Source organism: Notolepis coatsorum (assembly GCF_963971535.1).
Source record: "Notolepis coatsorum genome assembly, chromosome: 18".
In the NCBI taxonomy this organism is placed as follows: Eukaryota; Metazoa; Chordata; class Actinopteri; order Aulopiformes; family Paralepididae; genus Notolepis; species Notolepis coatsorum.
Window position 1 is genome coordinate 63,169,054 of NC_140182.1, and position 21,895 is coordinate 63,190,948.

A 21,895-nucleotide genomic window follows, 5' to 3' on the forward strand; every position below is an offset into this window, starting at 1 on the left:
GATTCATTCACCTTTTTCAACTGCAAAGTAAAGCTTTGTCAACATGTTTTATCTAATAAAATAAAGTTTTCAGTCCGTTCATCTCACTTCAATAATTTTTATTGCAGCAAATGGGATTTTCTCAAGCAGACAGATGTCAACACTGTAATCTGTGTTGCATGTACCTGACAAACTGAACTGTTTGCATTAGTCATATTCCAACTTAACTGAATGCACACGTGTGTGTGTGTGTGTGTGTGTGTGTGTGTGTGTGTGTGTGTGTGTGTGTGTGTGTGTGTGTGTGTGTGCGCGTGTGTGGACTACTGTAGTATTACAGGTATTGAAATGAACAATGCAACTTCCTTATAATTAAATATCGATACTTGGCGTTCTTGTATCGATACAGTATTGCCACGCAAAGTATCGCGATACTATACTGTATCGATATTTTCCCCCACCACTAGAATATACGATGGGTCTGCAAACATCGTGAAAATGGTCAAAAATGCTGGCACCAGGGAGTAAAGATGGAAAAACAGCGTGGCAGTCAAAGAGTTAAGTTAATAATATAATAATAATAATATTATAATACGTACCTGGCAGGCCACCTTTGTAAGAATCATGCTGAGCCACCAGCACTTTCTTCACACCCTGGACTTTGCTGACTTCCTCTGCAACCTGAGGAGAAACGCATACAATTCAATATAAAGTTACAAGCGCGGGCGGTCAGGTGGCGTAGCGGAGATTGCACTCGTCACCAATGCAAGAGGCTGCGGTCTCGACTCCCGGAGTCAGCATTGCTTGGGGCTTGGGCTGATGGCTATACTAACCCGTTTGGCTGGGTTAGGGGTAGGGCAAGTCATGGGTGGGAATCTGGCGTTGTGGACAGCGACGCCTACAGGTCAGGTCTGGGCGCTTGCTCAGCGGAGGCAGGACTTGATGAAGGCAGTGTGACCTCCCACGCGTTACACTTCACCAATGAGAGTCCTCACTGCCAGGTGAAAAAAGAGTCACTGGCTGTCGCCGCGCGTGTCGGAGGAAGCGTGCGGATCACTTCAGGGTTCCCTTGTACCGACCAGTAGGAGAACATGCGCACAACAACCAGGTAGGGGAGGGGGGGAATTGGCACAATGACTAAATTGGGACGGGGAGAAAACAGAGATTAGAGGAAAGAGAGGATTTTAAAAAAATTATAATTGCAAGCGCTATCTATGTCCTACCTAGCGACTACCGGTGTCTGATAGAGTCTAGCTTAACTAACGTTCCTCTCGAGGGTTGATGTCTGATAGAGGCTACTGTAGCTTAACCAAAGTCCCTCTCAAGGGCTGATGTCTGATAGAGCTAGCTTAACCAAAGTCCCTCTCAAGGGCTGATGTCTGATAGAGGCTAGCTTAACACTTTCTCTGCCAAGGACGCCTAAACTCGTCATTCCCCGCCATGCTCATTCTGCCAATGACGCCGTAACACGTCATTGAGATCAATATTTCAAAAATCTGTGATCGCAATCATATTTCTCCCCCGGAGACTTGAGATCTACTGTTGATCCCCTCTCAACTCTCCAACGGTTCAAGAGCGCCATCTGGTGGCCGATCGGCGGATCGCCCAAACCGGAAACCGGAAACGGAAACTGGTGCTCATTCCAATTCGGTCCGATCACTCGCTAATAGTCCCGGGACTCGAGCTAGACACAATGGATAGCAATCCGTTACCAATAACTCGATAAACAACATGATTTGGACGTATATACTATTATACAACCTGGAGATGGATTGCATATTTCAACATCCCATAATAGGAATATTTTTGCTCCACGCTCATCGCCCAACGCTACGAGGAAGCTACGGTGAGTTTCAGCGTTTTCTTTTTACCGTGTTCGATACAAACTGCTCTAATGATCATATCACCCACACTAGATGAATCATCTAACGTTGGCCACGGAATTATAAACGCCCCCCCCCCCCATCCGGTCAACATCAGATGATAAGTAGTAACTTCTAGAAGCACGTCCATTTGAAATTTTTTATCTCGCGCCGATCGCTATCAAACTGTATACAATCATCAATATAATGCATTTAGGGCTATAAATCACGTTCTGCAGAAAGCTGCAGAAAACGATAAAAACATATTTATACTTTAGACCGTATTTTAGTATGAATATGTGAATGAAAAAGTATAACGTTGCTACACCCTGAACAATAGATACTCGATGTTGAATGGGCCATAGTAACGTCAATGTTAGCAATACAATTTAAAAAGTTATAGCCCTGCAAAGAAGGGGAACTTCTCCATAGACAAATAGAGCTGGCAGAGGATGGTATAATGATGTACATAAGCCTGGCGAAGAAAGTGTTAACCAACGTCCCTCTCAAGGGCTGATATCTGATAGAGGCTAGCTTAACCAAAGTCCCTTTTAGGAGCTGATGTCTAAGAGGCTAGCTTAACCAAAGTCCCTCTCGGGGGCTGATGTCTAATAGAGGCTAGCTTAACCAAAGTCCCTTTTAGGAGCTGATGTCTGATAGAGGCTAGCTTAACCAAAGTCCCTCTTAGGAGCTGATGTCTAATAGAGGCTAGCTTAACCAAAGTCCCTCTCGGGGGCTGATGTGTAATAGAGGCTAGCTTAACCAAAGTCCCCTTTAGGAGCTGATGTCTGATAGAGGCTAGCTTAACCAAAGTCCCTTTTAGGAGCTGATGTCTGATAGAGGCTAGCTTAACCAAAGTCCCTTTCGAGGGTTGGCAGGTATACCAAATATGAAGGTATACTGTCATGGATCTATGGAAAGTTATGTATTCTTACAATACCGTCATCCATGAGATATACATATTGAAGAAATTACCCTGACAACTGTATTACAGGATAAAGAAAAATATGTCATATCACAGTAGGGCTGGGCGATTAATCGAAATAAAATCGCGATCTCGATTCATAGACCTATGCAATCTCATTTCTAAATGACGATTTTTTAAATTAAAATGAATAAAAAAAACGTTTTACTTAACTTTTTAAAATGACGATTCTGACTTGAGTTATTTTGTATATTACAAGAGACTTTTAAGTTTAAGTCAAGCACTTTGATATGTTATGTTGTCTGTTTAAGAAAGAGTGCAATAAATGATTTTATTAAAAAAATAAGAATCGTGCAAGAGAATCGTGATTCACATTTGAGCAAGAATCGCCCAGCCCTATATCACAGTGTAATTTGTACTGGATAACTATACCGTCAAATACTGTTATACCATCAAAACAAAATTTTAGGCATACTCGTTCTCTCTGTGCATCCAAAATCTAAATCAAAATAACATTCAGTTTATTGTAGGCTAAACCAAATGGTTCCCAAAGTATAACTCACCTTGGAGCAGTTAGTTCCAGCCACCAGGCAGGCCACCTCTCCTCCCAGCTTGCTAGCTGCAGTGATGGCACTGAGAGTGATGGGTGACAGGGTGTCATTGTTGTGCTCTGCCACCACCAGGGTACTCTGAAGCCTCTGGAGGAGACCAGTCTGAGGGGGGGGGGGGGGGTGACAGTAGACAAGTAGTACACAACGTCATTTGTATCGTCTTTTCTAACATTTATAGTATTTGCTAGGAGTGCACTTAGAACTCACCTCTATTTTGATCTTAGTCGACTAAGACTAGTTGATTAGGCCTTGTAGTTTTAATGTATTTCCCCCCCCCCCCCCCCCATGCATAATGAGTTAGGCCCATATCCTTAAGAATCGTTGGTAAGCACAAGATTGAGAGAGGTCCTTCTGCATGATTGCATGTGGGAAACATAATTGTACGGCGTTGCTGATTAAGGGCCCTTTCTCACTCACTCTATTCGTTTCTATTTCGTTCCGTTCTGCCCGTTCCGAGATCTGATGCGAACTCCCCCCCCCCCTCTCCCCCCTCTAGTTTGTGTACACACTTCAGTCTGGGTGCGCTCTGGGTTTTGTTTACGGTTTGCGTTTTGAGCTTGCCGTAGTCGATGATGTCACGCTCGAAATGTAAACACAGGAAGTGTTAACACGGAGACTGGAGAATGGATGTTGATATAAAGAAACAAATAAATAAATATGAAGTATCTGTTGTCAAAAATATCTGTTGTCAAGCCTCGTCAATATAACCCACCCCCCTTTTCTCACGAATGGAACTCTGTTGTAGAGTCCGCTTTTGATCGTTTTGCAGGGTTAACAATAACGCTAAGCTAACGGCTACCGCTAGTTAGCTTAACCTTTTACTAGTAACATTGCTCGCATCGATTATATTGAATGTCATTGATCTACTGGTCGACCGAAAATGTAAACGGGAATGTCTTAACACGACTGCGGACTCTGGATGTTGATATAAAATGAACAAATTGCCAATAAATATGAAGTTATATTTGAACCTCTGTTGTCAAGCCTTGTCAATATAACCCACCCCATTTTATCACGAATGGATGGTGTTGTAGAGTCCGCTTTTGAGCGTTTTGAGCGATCTACTGGTCGACCACGGCCGACTGGTTGGGCACCACTGGTCTAATAGAAATAAAATACATTCGAACAAGAAAGTATAGCATACAGCAATGGCTAACGGCTAACGCTAGTTAGCTAGCCTGTTCAGAAGCTAACATTATCCCATCGCTTGTGGCAATTATATTGCATGTCATTGATCTACTGGTCGACCACGGCCGACTGGTTGGGCACCACTGGTCTAATAGAAATAAATGCATTCGAACAATGTATAGACATAGCAATGGCAAACAAAATTTATGACGTTATGTCAGCACCAGGCGCCACGCCTGTGAAAAGGTACAAGCTCGCAAAGCCACACCCCCCATTCTCCCGGGGGCCGAATCCGAGACCACCTCTGCCAGCTGATCCCGTTCAGCGGGGGGTGAAACGAATCAGCGCCGTTTCGCACCCCAAAAGGGGTGAGTGAGAACACTCCCCCCGTGCTCCGGGACGGTGATTCGATACAAAAGGCTGAGTGAGAAAGCCCCCTTAATCAACTAACCGATTACTAGTCTACAAAGTTCTATGACAATTAATCTGCTAAGAATGTCTTTAGTGGAGGAGGACAGCCCTAATGTCTACATTGATTTGACAGCATCACATACCGTACACTGGCCTTGAATATGACCGTGGTGCTTGTAGGCAGGGCTGTACCAGTTAGTACCAGTTTTTCACTGCTGATAACTCTGGATTCCTGGGGCCACATTTATAAAAAGGTTTTTCAACCAGTTTTGATTTCAGGAGCCTTCGGGAGGTGTTAGTTGGACAATGCCTAGGCTAACCGGTCATGTCTGCTTCCATTCATTGTGCTAAGCTAGGCTAACATGCAGCCAGATAGCTTTCTACTGAACGCACAGAGGAAACTGGTATCCATCTTCTTGTCTCTCTCTGGAAGATGGTAAGCTAATTTCCCAAAATGTTGGCGTGTTCCTATAAGTGTCGTCTGATAGTACCAATCCCATCCATTACTAGCCTAGAGTACATCTAGTCCGTTAGTTTGAAGTCAATGGACAGAAATGACTGAGGAATCATTGAGACCTATTATGCTTCTAAATGCTGAAGGCAAAAGATTAGCCTAAGTTACATTGCATTCCTGACATGCAAGACATGGCTCTCTTGGTATCATCTTTTAATATTGTGGTATAAACCTGACATCCAATATTTGTGCATCCCCGGTATTTGCCCAGGGAAGTTGAGTCAGCAGCACACTTGTCTTTCTCAGCCGCAGTGTGCGTTTGCTGCAGTGCATGCAAACACACGCACGCACAGAGTTACAAACAGGCTAGGGACATAACATTGTAAATGCAGCGGGGGCGGAGCTAGGCGATCATGGAGTAGACGTGTTTCACGTGAGCTCCCTTCTATCATGCGAAATATACTTTTCTCCCCATTAGTCTTTATTTTATTTTTATTTGTTATTTGTCTGCTTGTTGAGTCGTCGAGTTTCAACTACTGTCGTCGACTTTTTTAAACTTTCTGCGATGTCGGTGGTGGAGACCAGATCCATGAGCACCCCAGCCGGCAAACTGCCACCGGGCCTAGCCTCGCCGTCGCCCGGTATCAGTGAGATAAGCGAAGCTGTACTCTCGGTCATGACCAAACTCCATGCAGACTTTGAGACACGCTTCGCTGAAACACAAAGAAAAGTGCAGGCGGAATTTTTTGATAACCTTCGTCGAGAGATGTCAGAGGAAATTAGGTTGGCGGTCGACCCGTTGAAAGACCAGATGGAGTCGCTGCACGTTGTCTCCTCGGCTAATGCTAACGAACTAGCCACGCTAACGACAGAGGTCTCACTACAAGGCGAGAGGATGGCGGGTCTGGAGACCTCCCTGCTGGCTAGGCAGGCTGAAGTTGCCAATCTACAGTCGGTAATTGTGGAAATGCAGTCCCGGGAGAGACGCTACAACATCAGGATTGTTGGTGTACCGGAGGGCAACGAGGGAGGCCGTCTCTCGGAGTCCATGCCGGAATTGCTGCAGGAAATACTGGGGAAAGATGTCCTCCCCAGCCCTCCCGTATGTGAATCGGCCTACAGAGCGGGCAGGACCAGTCCTGGAGTGAACAAAGAGCCGAGGCCCATCATTGTCAAGCTGAACAGGCTTCAGCAGAGGGAGCTCATCATGCGGTCGGCCCGTGCCAGAAGGGGTAAACTAAGTCTTGGCGATCACAAAGTGGCCATTTTCGAACACTCTGGTTCAAGCACAGAGAGGCGAATACAAAGTGGTCATGTCCAGGCTATGGAAACTAGGCCTGAGGCCTACGCTATTCGCTCCCGCAAAATTATCTGTGCTGGGTAAGGACGATGATCGCCGTTCATTTTGGTCGTTGGCTAAAGCGAAGGAATATCTCGGGGGGGGATAGCCGAGACTGTAGCTTGATATCTATGTCGGGTGAGTGACTTGGCGATGTGGGCCTGAATACATTGATGGGGCGGACTACTCACAAATGCTTGTTGTCATGCCCAGACATGCTAACTGTCCACTGCCCATCCAAACTAGCGGGGCATCCCAATGACTTTTGTTACTTGCTAATGCTGACCTCATGGTCGTACGTGTGTGTCGCCTCTATGAAAGCTAGCGAGCTAGCTGAACAATGTACAAAACAGATTCTAGCGTGCTAGCCGGATTCATCACTAGCTTACGCGCTAGCCTCGGGCTAGCTAGCAGGCTGTGTCTATCGCCCACGCCGAGACATTCGAGACCCGTTAATGTTTACGTATTTTGGTTGTTGTTGCTGTTTAAGTGACATCGGTTTGCACAATTCAACGGTGATCGGGTCCTTAACTAACTTGTATGCTTTTATTTTTATATCCAGGCTGTTTTGAGCTTTGGGCTCCAGTAGTAGAAGGTCGGTTGAATATATATATACAATATATGATAACAGGTTGTGTCAGGTATAGCTTATTACTATCCCCGGGTTAATGAAGGTGTTTAATTCTATTCTTACATAGGTTATGTCATTCCAGCCGTTGTGCCTGATCAGAGGGGCTGTTACATGCGTGCACTTTGACCATAACCCTTTTTTCCCTTTCTTCTTATTGTCGCTGTTTAAATGACATCCGTTTGCGCAATTTAACTGTGATCCGATCCTGCCTTAGACTATCTGCTGGTATGCTTTAATTAAATTTTGTTTTGAATTTTCCTTTATCCATTTATGCTATAACATTGCGACATTAATACGCAGACTCGGAAGTAGATGGTTACAGGGTTGATGTTGAGTTATTATATAATAATGGCTATTTTTTCCATTATAGTTGTCTCATGTTAGGGCCAAGGCTCACGGTGGTTTTCGACCGATATCTTTATTGAATTTAATTTTTATTTGTGTTTATTGGACTAGTGGGGGTTTAATCAGGGGTTTATCTAGAGGGGGGTCGGAGTGGAGAGCGTCTTATTGGATCCATGACTCCAGTGGGAAATAGGAAGATGACCATCCTTAGTGGATGGGGCATAGCAGGGCTGTACACTGCGATGATATCGTCGCGAATTGCCCCTTTAATTGGCCGTTGCGATTGGTAAATATTATCTGGGGCGGGCTTGCGAGTAGTGCTTTCAAGCCTTGCATTCGCATTTCACTCCTAAATTATCCAAGGCGTGTGATGACGCGATGACGTCACTCACGCGAGCTGAGCAGTGAGCACTCAGCAGGTATGATCAGCGGGAACAATCGACTGAGCACTCACTCTGATAGACTGGCTGACTGTCTGATTTAGCTATGAAGAAAAGTAAAGTTAGTATTGCTTGATATTTTCGACGCGTTCGACCTCCTATAGTGAGCCGAACTGAACTGAACTCAGACACACGGAGAGAGCTGCGGCGTCTGCTGCTCCTCCTCCCTCCCGCACCCGTGGCTGTTGTAAACACTAGACTCTAGTGGGACACTGGGACCTCGGTGAGCCTGCCAGCCGGCTAGCTACTGATAGCTATCAACAAATGCTCCAGTAAGTCTAGTAGTGCATGATAGCTCGCGTTAGCTTACTGTTCAAAACGAAACGTCCCATTAAACTAAATAGTTCAGATAGCTCCTGATATCAATGTCTTGTTATAACACTGAGTCGATGCGTATTCGAGCTGAGGGCACGCTGAATATAGTCAATAGGGTCCAGCTGCAGCGCCGGAGAATCCTGGCCGTAGCTGGAGGCTACAGTATAGGGTCCAGCTGCAGCTCCGGGGAATCCTGGCCGTAGCTGGAGGCTACTCGAGTACACACAGACAGTGGAGCTGGTTGCATATAGCGAGCATTTAGACTTGTTGCGTGGTGGCGATGTCTCGCAGATAATACAACTACAAGTATGATTATATAATATATATATTTTATTAAAAAAAGAATTATATAAAATAATTTTCTTTTTTTAAATCAAAAACAATCGATATAAATAATGGTAAAATTGTTATTTAAAGATTTGCCCCTAAAAAATATTTTTTGCCCCTAAATTTCTCATTTAGGGGCAAGTGTGTCCCTAGTGAAAAAGCTTAGCGTACAGCCCTGCATAGGGAGGGGATTGGAGAGTGGGTATAGGAGGGTTAATAATAGGACGGGTGGGTTAGGGTTTAGAGTAGAAGGAGGGGGGGGTTGTAACTGGGGTGGTATTTTTCTGTGTTTTATGTACTGTTGTCTTATACGTGTGTAATTGTTCCTCCTCTGAACTCCTGGGACTGACCGTCTGGGCCCGCCTGGATCAGCACCTCTGTACTCAGCCTGGCTGCACTGGTATGTTCTCTACGCATTTAGACAAACTCGACCATGGCTAAATTTAATATTTTAATTTGGAACGCAGGGGGTCTTAACGCCCCACACAAGCGTGCCAGTGTCCTTTGGTTATTGAAGAGAAGAAATATTGACATTGCTCTCCTTAGTGAGACGCATTTATTAGTGGGTGATGTGTCAAGGCCAGCAAATCGACAATATCACGTTATCTCCTCATCCTCAGCCGATGATAAGACGAAAGGAGTCATCATAGTTACAAGACGTAACCTTGATATCAAAGTCCTGGATGTGTGGTCGGACATGGAGGGAAGGATTACTATAGCAAAAGTTGAGTTCTCTCATAGGAAGATGGCAATAATAGCATTGTATGCCACTAACACATTTGATTCAATGTTCTATAATACAATCACGAAGAATATGTTGGAACTTACTGGATACGCTCTCATTGTGGGTGGCGATTTTAAGGCGTGCTGGGATGCGGAGATGGATAGGTCCGGGTCCTCTGAAACAAGCGACCAAAAACGGTCCTCTAAGGCCCTCAGGATTACTCTCACCTGTCAGCCAGACACAAAACCTTCTCTCGAAAAGACTATGCATTCGCGTCCCCTAATATGTTTGATAGTTTCGACGTCTCATTGGTTCCCCTGGCTCTCTCGGACCACAAGGGGATTTTCCTTGTGGCAACCTTTGGCAGGCTCTCCACGAGAGCTCCCAGGTGGCGTTTTAACTCAACCTTATTAAAGAACGATGATTTCTGTTCTGAGTTCAGGAATAAACTAGCTGAATTCTTGCAGATCAATGTTGGCACGGTCGATGGCCCCAGGGTCCTATGGAACGCATTGAAAGGATTTATCAGGGGTCATGTCACACTTTTCGCCTCCAATTTGCGTAAATCCCAGTAAAAAAACTAGAAGGACTGGAAACATTATATGCGGACCTATACGCATCTTTGCAAACTAACTATAGTGAACGACTAAACACACAACGTAAGATAGTCAAGAAAGAAATAAACTCCATACTTAAACAACAGTCTGAGTTCTTGATACATAGGACAAGGCAAAATTACTACTTTCACGGCTTCAGGCCTAGCCATCTATTGGCAATGAAAATACGCTCGAATGATCATTTCTCGGATATCCCCTCGATCAAGACGCGACAGGGTACAGTCACTACTGATTCGAAAAAGATCAACGACACTTTTAAAGAGTTTTACTCAGTTATATAGCTCAGAGGTTAATCTCGACGACTCTAAATTTGAATCGTTCATTGGCGGGCTTGAGATACCCCACATTTCTGAGGAAGAGGCTAAGGAACTGAGGAAACCGATCACTCTTATGGAACTAAGGGAGACGATTGCTGAAATGCAGAGGGGTAAGGCACCAGGCTGGGATGGTATTCCACCGAGGTGTATTTAGCTTTCTGGGACCAACTGGGTCCATTGATGCTCGATATGATCAATTACGCTATCGAACAAGGGGAGTTCTCAAGAGATGTCAACATGGCGTTGATCTCTTTACTTCTCAAGAAGGACAAAGATCCCAATGATTGTGGTAGCTATAGGCCCTTGAGTCCTCTCGGGCCGATTTAAAAGTGTTTGCCAAGGTGCTGGCTCGCCGCCTGCAGAGATTTATGACGGTATTGGTACACTGCGATCAAACTGGTTTTATCCCGGGGCGCCTGGCTGCAGATAATCTTAGGAGGCTGTTGCATGTAGTCGATAACAGTAAAGACAATACAGCTCCGTCCACAGTTCTGTCTTTGGATGCCATGAAGGCGTTTGACAGACTAGAATGGTCATACCTGTGGAAGGTACTTGAGGTCATGGGTCTTGGAAAGAATGTTATTCATATGATTAAAGTCCTGTATGCCTCGCCGTCGGCAATGATACTGACAGGCAAAAACTGTTCCACACTTTTCCCAGTCTCCAGATCTTCTAGACAGGGTTGTCCTCTGAGCCCAGGACTATTTGCGCTTTCCCTCGAACCATTGGCCCAATTTATTAGGCAATCGGAGGACATCGTCCCCATAATGATCAATAATACACCACACAAAATTGCTCTCTATGCGGATGACCTACTGGATTTTTATGGATGACCCTTCCCGGTCGGCCACAAAATTATTGGGAATAATCGACGACTTTGGTAAATTGTCAGGCTTTAAGATTAACTGGAAAAAATCAGCCTGCCTACCTCTTAATGAGCTGGCCAAGGCGGTGCGACTACCAGCTGATATCCCCATAGTGGAACATTTTAAATACTTAGGCATAGAGATATTCCCCACGCTGAGTCAAACTACTAAGTACAACTTCACGGGTACTTATGATAAAATACGCCAGGATCTAGACAGATGGTCATCCCTTCCTAACTCCTTACAAGCCCGAGCTTCCATAATCAAAATGAACGTCCTGCCTAGGATACATTTTGTTAGCTCAATGCTCCCCCTGCCCCCTCCAATAGACAACTGGCGCAAGGTACAATCGATGGTATCTAAGTTTATCTGGAATAACAAACGCCAGAGAATCAAAAGAGCTACTACTCAACGTAGGAAACAAGATGGGGGCCTCGCAATCCCTGATTTTAAGCTTTATTTCTGGTCCTTTTCACTGAGACCTCTGATGTGCTGGCTAGACCCTGTAGATGCTGTATCTTGGCGCTCCTTAGAAGCGGCGGTGGTCTCACCGCTAAGATTGCAGGATGTGGTGTACTCCACTGTCCCTATTTCGAAATGCCGACTGAGGTATGGACCGATCATAACTCACGTGATGCAGACGTGGCGTAATGTACAGAAGTCGTGTGGGGTTAAATGCCCATGGCACCTGGACTCTCCAATTTTTAATAACCAGCAATTACTTGTTGGGCACAAGCCAGTTAATATTCCTCAATGGCAAAGGAGGGGGGTTCATACTCTGGAGGATATTTATGATAAGAACGGCCTCCGTGCGTTTCAGGACTTAAGAGAATTTTATGATCTGCCCGGCGAGTCCTTCTTTCTTTACCTTCAACTAAGGTCAGCGCTGAGGGCGCATGGCGTGCCGTGGGCTCAAGCTTTGCAACCACACCCCTTCCTCAGGCTCATAGTGGACAGGACGACCTCCAGAGGGTTTGTCTCAGACTTTTATACGCTCTTAATTCAGTCCACGTATAAAAATGTATCATTGGATACAATCTGGCGTGTGGATATCCCGGAGTTGGACCCCGAGTTTGACTGGGATGATGTTTGGGCAAATGTGGCATTGTCTTCCCGCAACCCCAATCACCAGCAAATTAATTTTAATTATATTCATAGGACCTATCTTACACCTAGGAAGCTATTTGCTATGGGACTGATAACCGACTCTCGGTGCACTTTGTGCTCTCAAAAGGCCACTGGCACTTATATGCATATGTATTGGGTTTGCCCACCAGTGGCCCGCTTCTGGAGGTCAATAGCGGACAAACTTTCAGATCTGTGTGGCTTAACTATCCCATTCACAGCTGTTACGCTACTCCTGAACGATATAACAACACTACCCGCGTCCGTACAACTGAAAAGGGTTGTCCTAGCGGGCGTCACAGCGGCAAAGAAGCTAATAGCAATGAGATGGAAGGAGCCTGAGAAGCTCAGTGATTAACTGGTCCCTAACACTGTTGGATGTGATTTATCTTGAGATATCCACGGCGCGGGTGATTGGGGTGGGGCAGGCTGGGATTGACCTATGGTTCGCAGCAGCTGAGAAGGTCAGGGCCGCCGTGTGCGGCTGAGCGGGGTTGGGGTGCTTGTTTGGGGGAGTTCGGCGGTCTCGTGGGAGGGGGAGGAGGAAATGTCTTGTCTGTCTTGTCTTTTGTGATGTCTTGAATTTAACTAGGGATTTTATTGGGGGGCAGCTATTTAGCTAGTTCTTCGCTATTTGGTCATCTATTAGATAGTACCCCTGGAATTTTGAATTTAAAAAGGTTGAACTCTGTTTTCTTTTCTTTTTGTCTTTATAATTTATAAATTGTTATATTCTGTATTATTATTGTTTGTTATTTTCCTGTGAAGTTCTGTGTATTGTGATTGTGATTAATGTGTTGTCTTGTTTCATGCAAGTAATAATAAAACATTTGATCAAAAAAAAACATTGTAAATGCAGCCTGGAGCTAGGCTAACTTCGGGGGAGGGAATGATGTCAGATTTGGAAACCCGGTACAGTATGTGGGTTCAGCTGCCTTCGCCTGTCATTTGACGTTCATGCCGAATGTCCTCCAAGTGAGACTAGCCACAGGCTAGGCTAGCCTTCATACATGACCCAGGCTACCAGATATGAAAACTAGGGTTGGGTACCTTTCACATTTGAACCGATACCGGTACCCAACGGTACCTTTTTTCTGTACTTTAGTCTCAAAATTGTATCTACCTACCTCAGTTGTGAAAAAGAAAATCCAAACTTCAAATAACCACACTTTCGACCGTTTTCGGCTTGCCATTGCCCCGACTGCTTTGTTGTTGAATCAAGTCAAATCCTAGGTAAGCGTATATTGTGCGTGTGAACGTTGACGTGAGGCACACTTCATTCATAGGTTTCGTTTGTGGTAAACGAAACATTGACGTCGTAAAAAAAAGTTATTTTTATTTTATTTTTTTTTACAGTACCGAAATGTGGCACCGACGGATCTCACGTGAATCGGTACTCTGTAGTACCGACGTGATTCGGTAGGTACCTTTAAAATTACCTAATTTGGTACCCATCCCTAATGAAAACCAGGAGCCTACACCTGTAGCCCAGCTGTGAAACAGTCGGCTCCAGCTGTTTGCTATTTCAGCGGCTCAGTTAGTCAGAGCTGTTTGGTCCGCTTTAAACGCACCACCAGAGTTTGTTTCCTCGGATAGTCCGCTTGGTTTGGGGTAGTGTCAAAGCTCATTCAAACTCTGGTGTGGACCAAAAAAGCGAACTCTGGTCCGCCGAAAACATAGGTCTCGGTTCGCTTCCAAGTGAACCCTGGTGCGTACTTTTGTGGTGTGAATGCTCATCGGACCAAACGCAAGACCAAATATAGGAAGTGACCCGATAAACTGTGCATCTTGAGTAGAAGGAAACAAAACAAACTGCGGCGCACACTGCAAAACAAGCACTCGTGGAACATGTCTCGTGGACAGACGTGGGCGAATGAGGAGGTAAAAGCCCTGATAGAAATATGGTCAGACGAGCTAATTAAACAGCTGCTTGTGGCCACTCACAAAAACATCGACGTGTACAAGTTGTTTAGCGAGAGAATGATGGCAATGAGCTTCAATCGAACAATCGACCAATGTCACATCAAAGTTACAAAACTACATCAGCATTTCAGCAATATATGAGAATAATGTGTGTGCGCTGGGCTGCTCCGGGGAATAATGTGGTCTATGTGTGTGCGCTGGGCTGCTTTGCAGAATAATGTGGTGTGTGTATGTGTGTGCGCTGTAGTCTAGAGCTGTCCCCGAAGCCTGTTTGGTGCACTTGAAAGTCCACCAAACTATGTGAAAACGACCTTAAACACACCTTTTGCCGCTGAACCAATGATCCGTTTTTTATAACATTGTTCAACAACCAAAATATTGATACTGTGCTGTGATAGGTCTGTGTTTCAAAGTACTAAGAGCGATACACTGCTCCGTTATGTTTTTTATTGAACAAATCTTATCACACTTTTTTACTGTCCATTATATTTTATTATTTTTAGCCTATTTTAAATTGCACTTTTTTATCTAATCTATTCTATTTTATTATTTGTATAACTTTTTTTTTTTTTAATCTACTTTCTCCCCATTTTCTATTTTTCTCCCATCCCAATTTCATATTGTCCAATTCTACCCTCCCCTGTCTCGTATGTTGTTAGACCATGCCTCCCACTGGTCGGCTGCAATGTGGACCAAGCCTTGCATCACATGTCCCCTCCGGTACACGAGGAGGCAGCCGTCGCATCTTTTCACCTCAACAGCGCGATCTCTCAGTGGCGAGGAACGCGTGGGAGGCTCACACTGCCCCCGATACTTCCTGATTCTGCTGTACAGGCGCACCAACCGACCTGTAGGAGTCGCTGTCCACAACGTCCGATCCCCACCCACCGGCTTTCCCACCCCCTAATACTGCCAATTGTATTAGTATGAACGACCAACCAAGCCAGAAGCAACGCCGAGAGCTGGGCTCGAACCCAGCATCTCCTGCGTAAGTGGCGAGCGCCTTGCCCACTGCGCCACTTCGCCACCTATTATTTGTATTACTGAAGAACTGTGATTTGCCTTACCTTGCTCGCCTGTATTTTTGTACTGTTGTGAAGCACTTTGAACTGCAACCTCTGTATGAAAAGTGCTACACAAATAAAGTTATTATTATTATTATATTTCACTTTTAGCTACAGTATTTAAAAAGTGTATAAGCTGTTAAAAGGTCTATGTGGCGTTGGGGAGAGTCAGAAGTAAAAACATTGTAAGGTCATATTTTCATAACTGAATAAACAAGCCCTCCTCAGAGGAAAATGGTTTGAAACTAGAAAGCTACCCGTTTCACGGTTTACAAAATGCAGCCAGGCTTGCAATTTTGTTTACAAAACATATTCGAGGCTTACATTTACTTCACACTGTCTCAATATTATTTAGATTTAACGTCATGATGACATTCTAAGAATTACACATAGGCTATACATCCACACTATATACGGGAGAGTTGGAGGACGTTTCACTGTCAAACATCTCTGTCCAAAGAGGAAGTAAAGAAACCGGCGCTACCTATAGCCTACAAGTCTTATTTTCATATTAAAATTATCTTATTAATTGTGTGTGTCCCCCCCCCCCAGAGTCTACTTTATAAATAAGAACAGGGACACCAGCACACCGTCATAATTTGCTCACTATAGTCTTTATTTAATACAATGTTTCAGTCTGGAACTTTCTTCAGGCAATTCAGCTCCCAGACCAGAACGTTGCATTAAATAAAGACTATTGAGCAGGTGTGTGGTAGGGGTGGGGAATCGATACAGCGACATATCACAATATTTTATGTGTTGATATTACATGAATAGAATTACATCAAGTATATATACACTACACACTACCGTTCAAAAGTTTGGAGTCACTTTGAAATGTCCTTATTTTTTAAAGAAAAGCACTGTTTTTTTTTAATGAAGATAACATTAAATTAATCTGAAATACACTATACATCAGTGGTCCCCAAACTACGGCCTGCGGGCCGGATCCGGCCCGCCTCCAAATTTTTTGATGGCAGCATCCCCATTGTCTGTGCTGAATGTTTGTTAGTGTTTGATATTTTTTGTTGGTTTTTAGTACTTTTAAACATCCATTTTTAAGTAGTAGTTTTCATTTGATCCTATAATTTTTTTCATTCACCGATTTGTGGACTTTTTTTTTAGTGTCCTGAAAGGTGCCTTATGAATAAAATGCATTATTATTAATATTATTATCATCCAGGAGGGAAAAGACACTTTGGATAGTAGGGACTGCATCTCTGCCTGTCCAGGCCAGGAAACAACTGTGATCTCCTCTGGCAGTAGTTGGATATTGTAATGTGTGGCAAGGGGTTGCAGAAATTCCACTGAGAGAAACTGGTCTGAGGCTGGATAACATGCCGGTATGCCTCTCATAAGTTGTTCTCCAACTCATGAGAACCTGCTCTCAAGCTCTTGCAGCATTCTGTCGAGGACTGGATAGAACAGTCTCTGTCTCAGCTGATCTCCTGAGCTGAGGTCTGAGCTTGTGCCACAAGATGACTCAACTACATACTTGTCCATCCTTTTCTGCTTCCTCCTTTGGCTGGTAGTATGTTCCTCAATCCCAAGGCCATTACATATGGCCTTTGTCCTGTCATACATGTCCACTGCCATCTCTGAGGTGCGATAACCTTTGAGTGTGTCCTGCACTGTGCTTTTAAATAGTACAGAGATAGAGCTAGGTGGTCTGTAGGTATTGTATATTTATTTCATAAATAGTGTTGTTTATTTCATTAATAGTGTTATTATTTATTTCCAGACTTTTTTTTCTGTGAAGATCCCGGAAAGGGTTATTAATATTTGGTTATGTGTGGCTTCCTGGAAAACAATAAATTTTTACGTTTAGGCACCCCTGCGATCGTCACACTTTTTCTGTTACAAACTGACCCCGGCCCCCACCAGAAAAGGGAAAAGTTATGTGGCCCTCACAGGAAAAGGTTTGGGGACCCCTGCTATACATTGTTAATGTGGTAAATGACTATACTAGCTGCAAACGTCTGATTTGTAATGGAATATCTACATAGGTGTATAGAGGGCCCCATTTCCAGCAACCATCACTCCAGTGTTCTAATGGTACATTGTGTTTGCTAATCGCGTTGGTGATTAGAAAAACCTTGAAAACCCTTGTGCAATTACATTAGCACAGCTAAAAATTGTTTGGTTAGAGAAGCTATAAAACTGGCCTTCCTTTGAGCTAGTTGAGTATCTGGACCATCCCATTTGTGGGTTTGATTATACTCTCAAAATGGCCAGAAAAAGATAACTTTATGAAACTCGACAGTCTATTCTTGTTCTTAGAAATTAAGGCTATTCCATGTGAGAAATTGCCAAGAAACTGAACATTTCCTACAACAGTGTGTACTACTCCCTTCAGAGAACAGCACAAACAGGCTCTAAACAGAGTAGAAAGAGAAGTGGCAGGGCCCAGTGCACAACTGAGCAAGAAGACAAGTACATTAGAGTTTCTAGTTTGAGAAATAGACGCAGGTCCTGAACTGGCAGCTTCATTAAATGGTACCCGCAAAACGCCAGTGTCAATGTCTACAGTGAAGAGGCGACTCCGGGATGCTGACCTAGGCAGAGTGGCAAAGAAAAAGCCATATCCGAGACTGGCCAATAAAAGGAAAAGATTAAAGATTTATTTTTTAGCGTTTATCGCTTTTTCATGGTCAGACATGACCGACAGATGAGGAGAGGATGAACGGGAGAAGAGGCGGGGAAGACATGCGACAAATGGAAGTCACCGGGAGTGAGAAGCAAACTCACTCACAAAAAAAAAAGCTTAAGACAAATAGCATGGGACCCAGATTTTTCTCCAAACAGTATTGACGGTTTTTTTAAGACATGGGAAGCTAAGGGCCTCATACGTTTCTATCAAATGTACAATGAAGGAGTGGATTCTTTTGAAAATGTAGCTAATAAATATGCCTGTCCTAGTAATCACTTTCACCGATACCTGCAAGTAAGAAGCTACTTAAGAGAAAAAGTCCAAATTAAAACTCTTGAAGATCTCCACCCCCTACTGAAATACATGATAAAGACTCAACAAAGCCATAACCTCAAAAATACAACTGGACAAATTTACAAAATGCTCCAAGAAAACAAAATTGAAGATTTAAGCTATATTAAAAATAAATGGGAGAAGGAACTGAAAACAAACATACCAGATAAGGAGTGGAATCAAAGCTTTAAAGATATCTTCCATTACATAAAATCACCCTTTTGGCAGGAGTATGCTTGGAAAATAAATATGAGGTACTTTAGAACACCATTGAGTATGTCCAAATACGCACAAAATGATCCCGGCTGCTGGAGGGAGTGTGGGGAGAAGAATGCTGACTATACACATATTTTCTTTACATGTAAAAAAAATTCAAATCTACTGGTCAGATATTCTAGACATAATGGAACAGATGTTTAAGGAAGTGGGTATAGAAAAACATGATATACTCTTAGGAACACGCCCCAAAAACCTACAAAAAGAAGAACTATACCTTTTTTTATTTTGAGAGCTGCAGCACTTAAACAAATTACAAGAGCTTGGAAAAAACTTGAACCCCCGAAAGTAAACAAATGGTTAGAAACTGTAGAGGACATATATAGTATGGAAAAGGTAACCTACAAAATCAATAAGAATGAAAATATGCTGGGAAAAAGATGGGGTCTCTTTAAACTATGGAGGGGTACTAGTTGACAGACAGATCAGTCTTTAAGGAAGATTTTAAGTAACAGGAAACAGTGATGATCTACTGATCAATTGTTGGGGAACACCCCTTAGGCCTACAGCTACTGTATACCTACAATGAAAATTCAAGCCTTTTTACTTATTATTATTATTTTATTTAAATGTTTAGTTTTTTGGTTGGTTTCTTTTTTTTATTAATTTTCTTATTTGTTTGCAGTTATTATTGTTGTTGTTGTTTGTTGTTTTTCTTGTGTGTGTGTGTGGGGACGGGTAGGGTTGGATGTTGGATGTGTGCCGGTCCGGGATCTATGCTGGTGCTCGCCCCTTTGTTTGTGTTTTCGTCTCCTGTTTTTTTGTATGGGTGATGGGTACAAAAAAAAAAAAAAAAAAAAAAAAAAAAAAAGTGTCAAGATTTGGAATATGCGTATGTACATTTGTGTGGGTATGTACGTATGTAGGTATGGACAGGTGCAGTTGTGTATGTGTATATGGGTACACTTACTATACACCTAAATGTAAAATGTTTTTGTTTGACACAATAAAGTATATAAAAAAAAAAAAAGAGAAGCAAACCCGGGACGGCCGCTTCGCGACGCAGCGCGATACATGGTGTGCTACTAGAGCGCCCATAAAAGCAAAAGATTAATATGGGCAAAAGAACACGGACATTGGACAGAGGAAGATTGGAAAAAAACAAAAGTGTTATGGACAGACGAATCGAAGTTTGAGATGTTTGGATAACACAAAAGAACATTTGTGAGACGCAGAACAAGTGAAAAGATGCTGGAAGAGTACCTGACACCATCTGTCAAGCATGGTAGAGGTAATGTGATGGTCTGGGGCTGCTTTGGTGCTGGTAAAGTGGGAGATTTGTACAAGATAAAAGGGATAGAGAATAAGGAAGGCTATCACTCAATTTTGCAACACCATGCCATACGCTGTGCCTGTGGACAGTGCTTGGTTGGAGCCAATTTCCTCCTACAACAGGACAATGACCTAAAGCACACCTCCAAATTATGCAAGAACTATTTAGGGAAGAAGCAGGCAGCTGGTATTCTGTCTGTAATGGAGTGACCAGCGCAGTCACCAGATCTCAACCCTATTGAGCTGTTGTGGGAGCAGCTTGACCGTATGGTATGCAAGAAGGCACTTCAAGCCAATCCAACTTGTGGGAGGTGCTTCAGGAAGCGTGGGGTGACATTTCTTCAGATTCCCTCAACAAATTAACAGCTAGAATGCCAAAGGTCTGCAAAGGGAGCATTCTTTAACGAAAGCAAAGTTTGAAGGACAAAATTATTATTTCAAAATAAAAATCATTATTTCTAACCTTGTCAATGTCTTGACTATATTTTCTATTCATTTTGCAACTCATTTGATAAATAAACATGAGTTTTCATGGAAAACACAAAATTGTCTGGGTGACCCCAAACTTTTGAATGGTAGTGTATATATATTTTTGTATATACTTTTGTTTTGCTTGACAATCTCATTTTGCAGCAATAAAAAGTGTGTGGGTGAACAGACTTGAGAACATTATCTTATTAGATTTGAATATATTGTCATTATACAGCACAGAGTGCAAATGTAACAGTAAAGTGCAATGTACAGGTGATTCAACTGGGTATAAAATATATAAATTAGTACTACCGGGTGTAGTGCTAATCAGATGTATGTACAGAGTTGTAGTATAATATGTACAGTGATACAGGTATAAAGCATGTAGGATAGTAAGTCATACTGGCCAGCAGTGTAACTAGTAAGAGTAGGATATGTACAGATATAGATATAGAGGCCTAGTATACAGATATGTAAAAGGATATGTGCAGGTATATACCGACAGGTGGATATATATATACGGTAAGAATATATATATATTATGGTATACAGCATTATTGTACATGCTATCATACAGGATTATATGGGTAAAAAAAGAGATATATAAAAGGAGTTGAAAAAAAGTGAAATAACTTGCGTCTGTGCAGCCATGTTTAATCACTCATGTCCACGGAAACCATGACGAGCGCAGTCATAAGGGTATGATTTTACTAGCACAGAAAACATGGCTCAGAGAATGACCTCTGGGACTGATAGGGCTGGAAGTTGGAACAACCCTGTTTTAACTCGATGGGGAGGGTTATGTGGTCAAAGAGAGGTTGCATGAACTGTAGCAGGTACCTGCGCTAAATAGAAAACCATTATGTCAACTTGCTTACAGGAGAATACACAACTGCAAATCCCTCCTCTGAAATATACAAATATTAGCTAGTGCACCTTTAACCATTGAAGAAACATGGATACAATGCTTCCAGTTATATACATATTTATATAAATACAGCAAATAGGCTAGCTTTTATATTTCTACAACTTTTTAGAATTACTACTTTAGAATTATATTGCTAGGGAATATTTGTATTTCCTGTCAACTATTGCATTAGCCTAATCAACTAACAATCAACTAGTCACTTTGAAGCCATCTACAGTATAGTTAGAATGTTCAACTAGTGATGTACTACTGAAGTATCAATGTAACCATTTCACAGGAGGGGTGGTGGGCAGCTGGGATTTGCAGTACAGTATTCTGTAAGCAAGCTGACGTTACAGTTTGCTATTGGTTACAGTTTGCTATTGAGTCACTGACTGCGTGTAACTATGATCCCTTTGCCAGCATCACCAACCTAATCAAGTTAAAACAGGATGGTTCCAGCACTACCTAATCACAGTCCGACCAGTCTTGGAGGTCATTCTCTGAGCCCAAAGCAGGCCAGTAAACTAAAATATGTGCCATCATTGAATTACAAACCCAATGCCTGCATAGTCTTGTGACTTAA

General features: G+C 43.0%; 1 protein-coding gene across 1 annotated transcript in view; it reads right to left on the reverse strand.

The window, feature by feature from the left end:
• The window catches only part of etfa (electron transfer flavoprotein subunit alpha), a 38,727-nt gene that overhangs the window by 16,286 nt on the left and 546 nt on the right, over window positions 1-21,895 (reverse strand). Inside the window, exons 2-3 of the mRNA XM_084335543.1 lie at window positions 3,327-3,476; window positions 576-657 (exon numbers count right to left, since the gene is read on the reverse strand). Of these exons, the coding sequence (XP_084191669.1) occupies window positions 576-657; window positions 3,327-3,476 (232 nt within the window). The remainder of the gene's footprint in view (window positions 1-575; window positions 658-3,326; window positions 3,477-21,895) is intronic.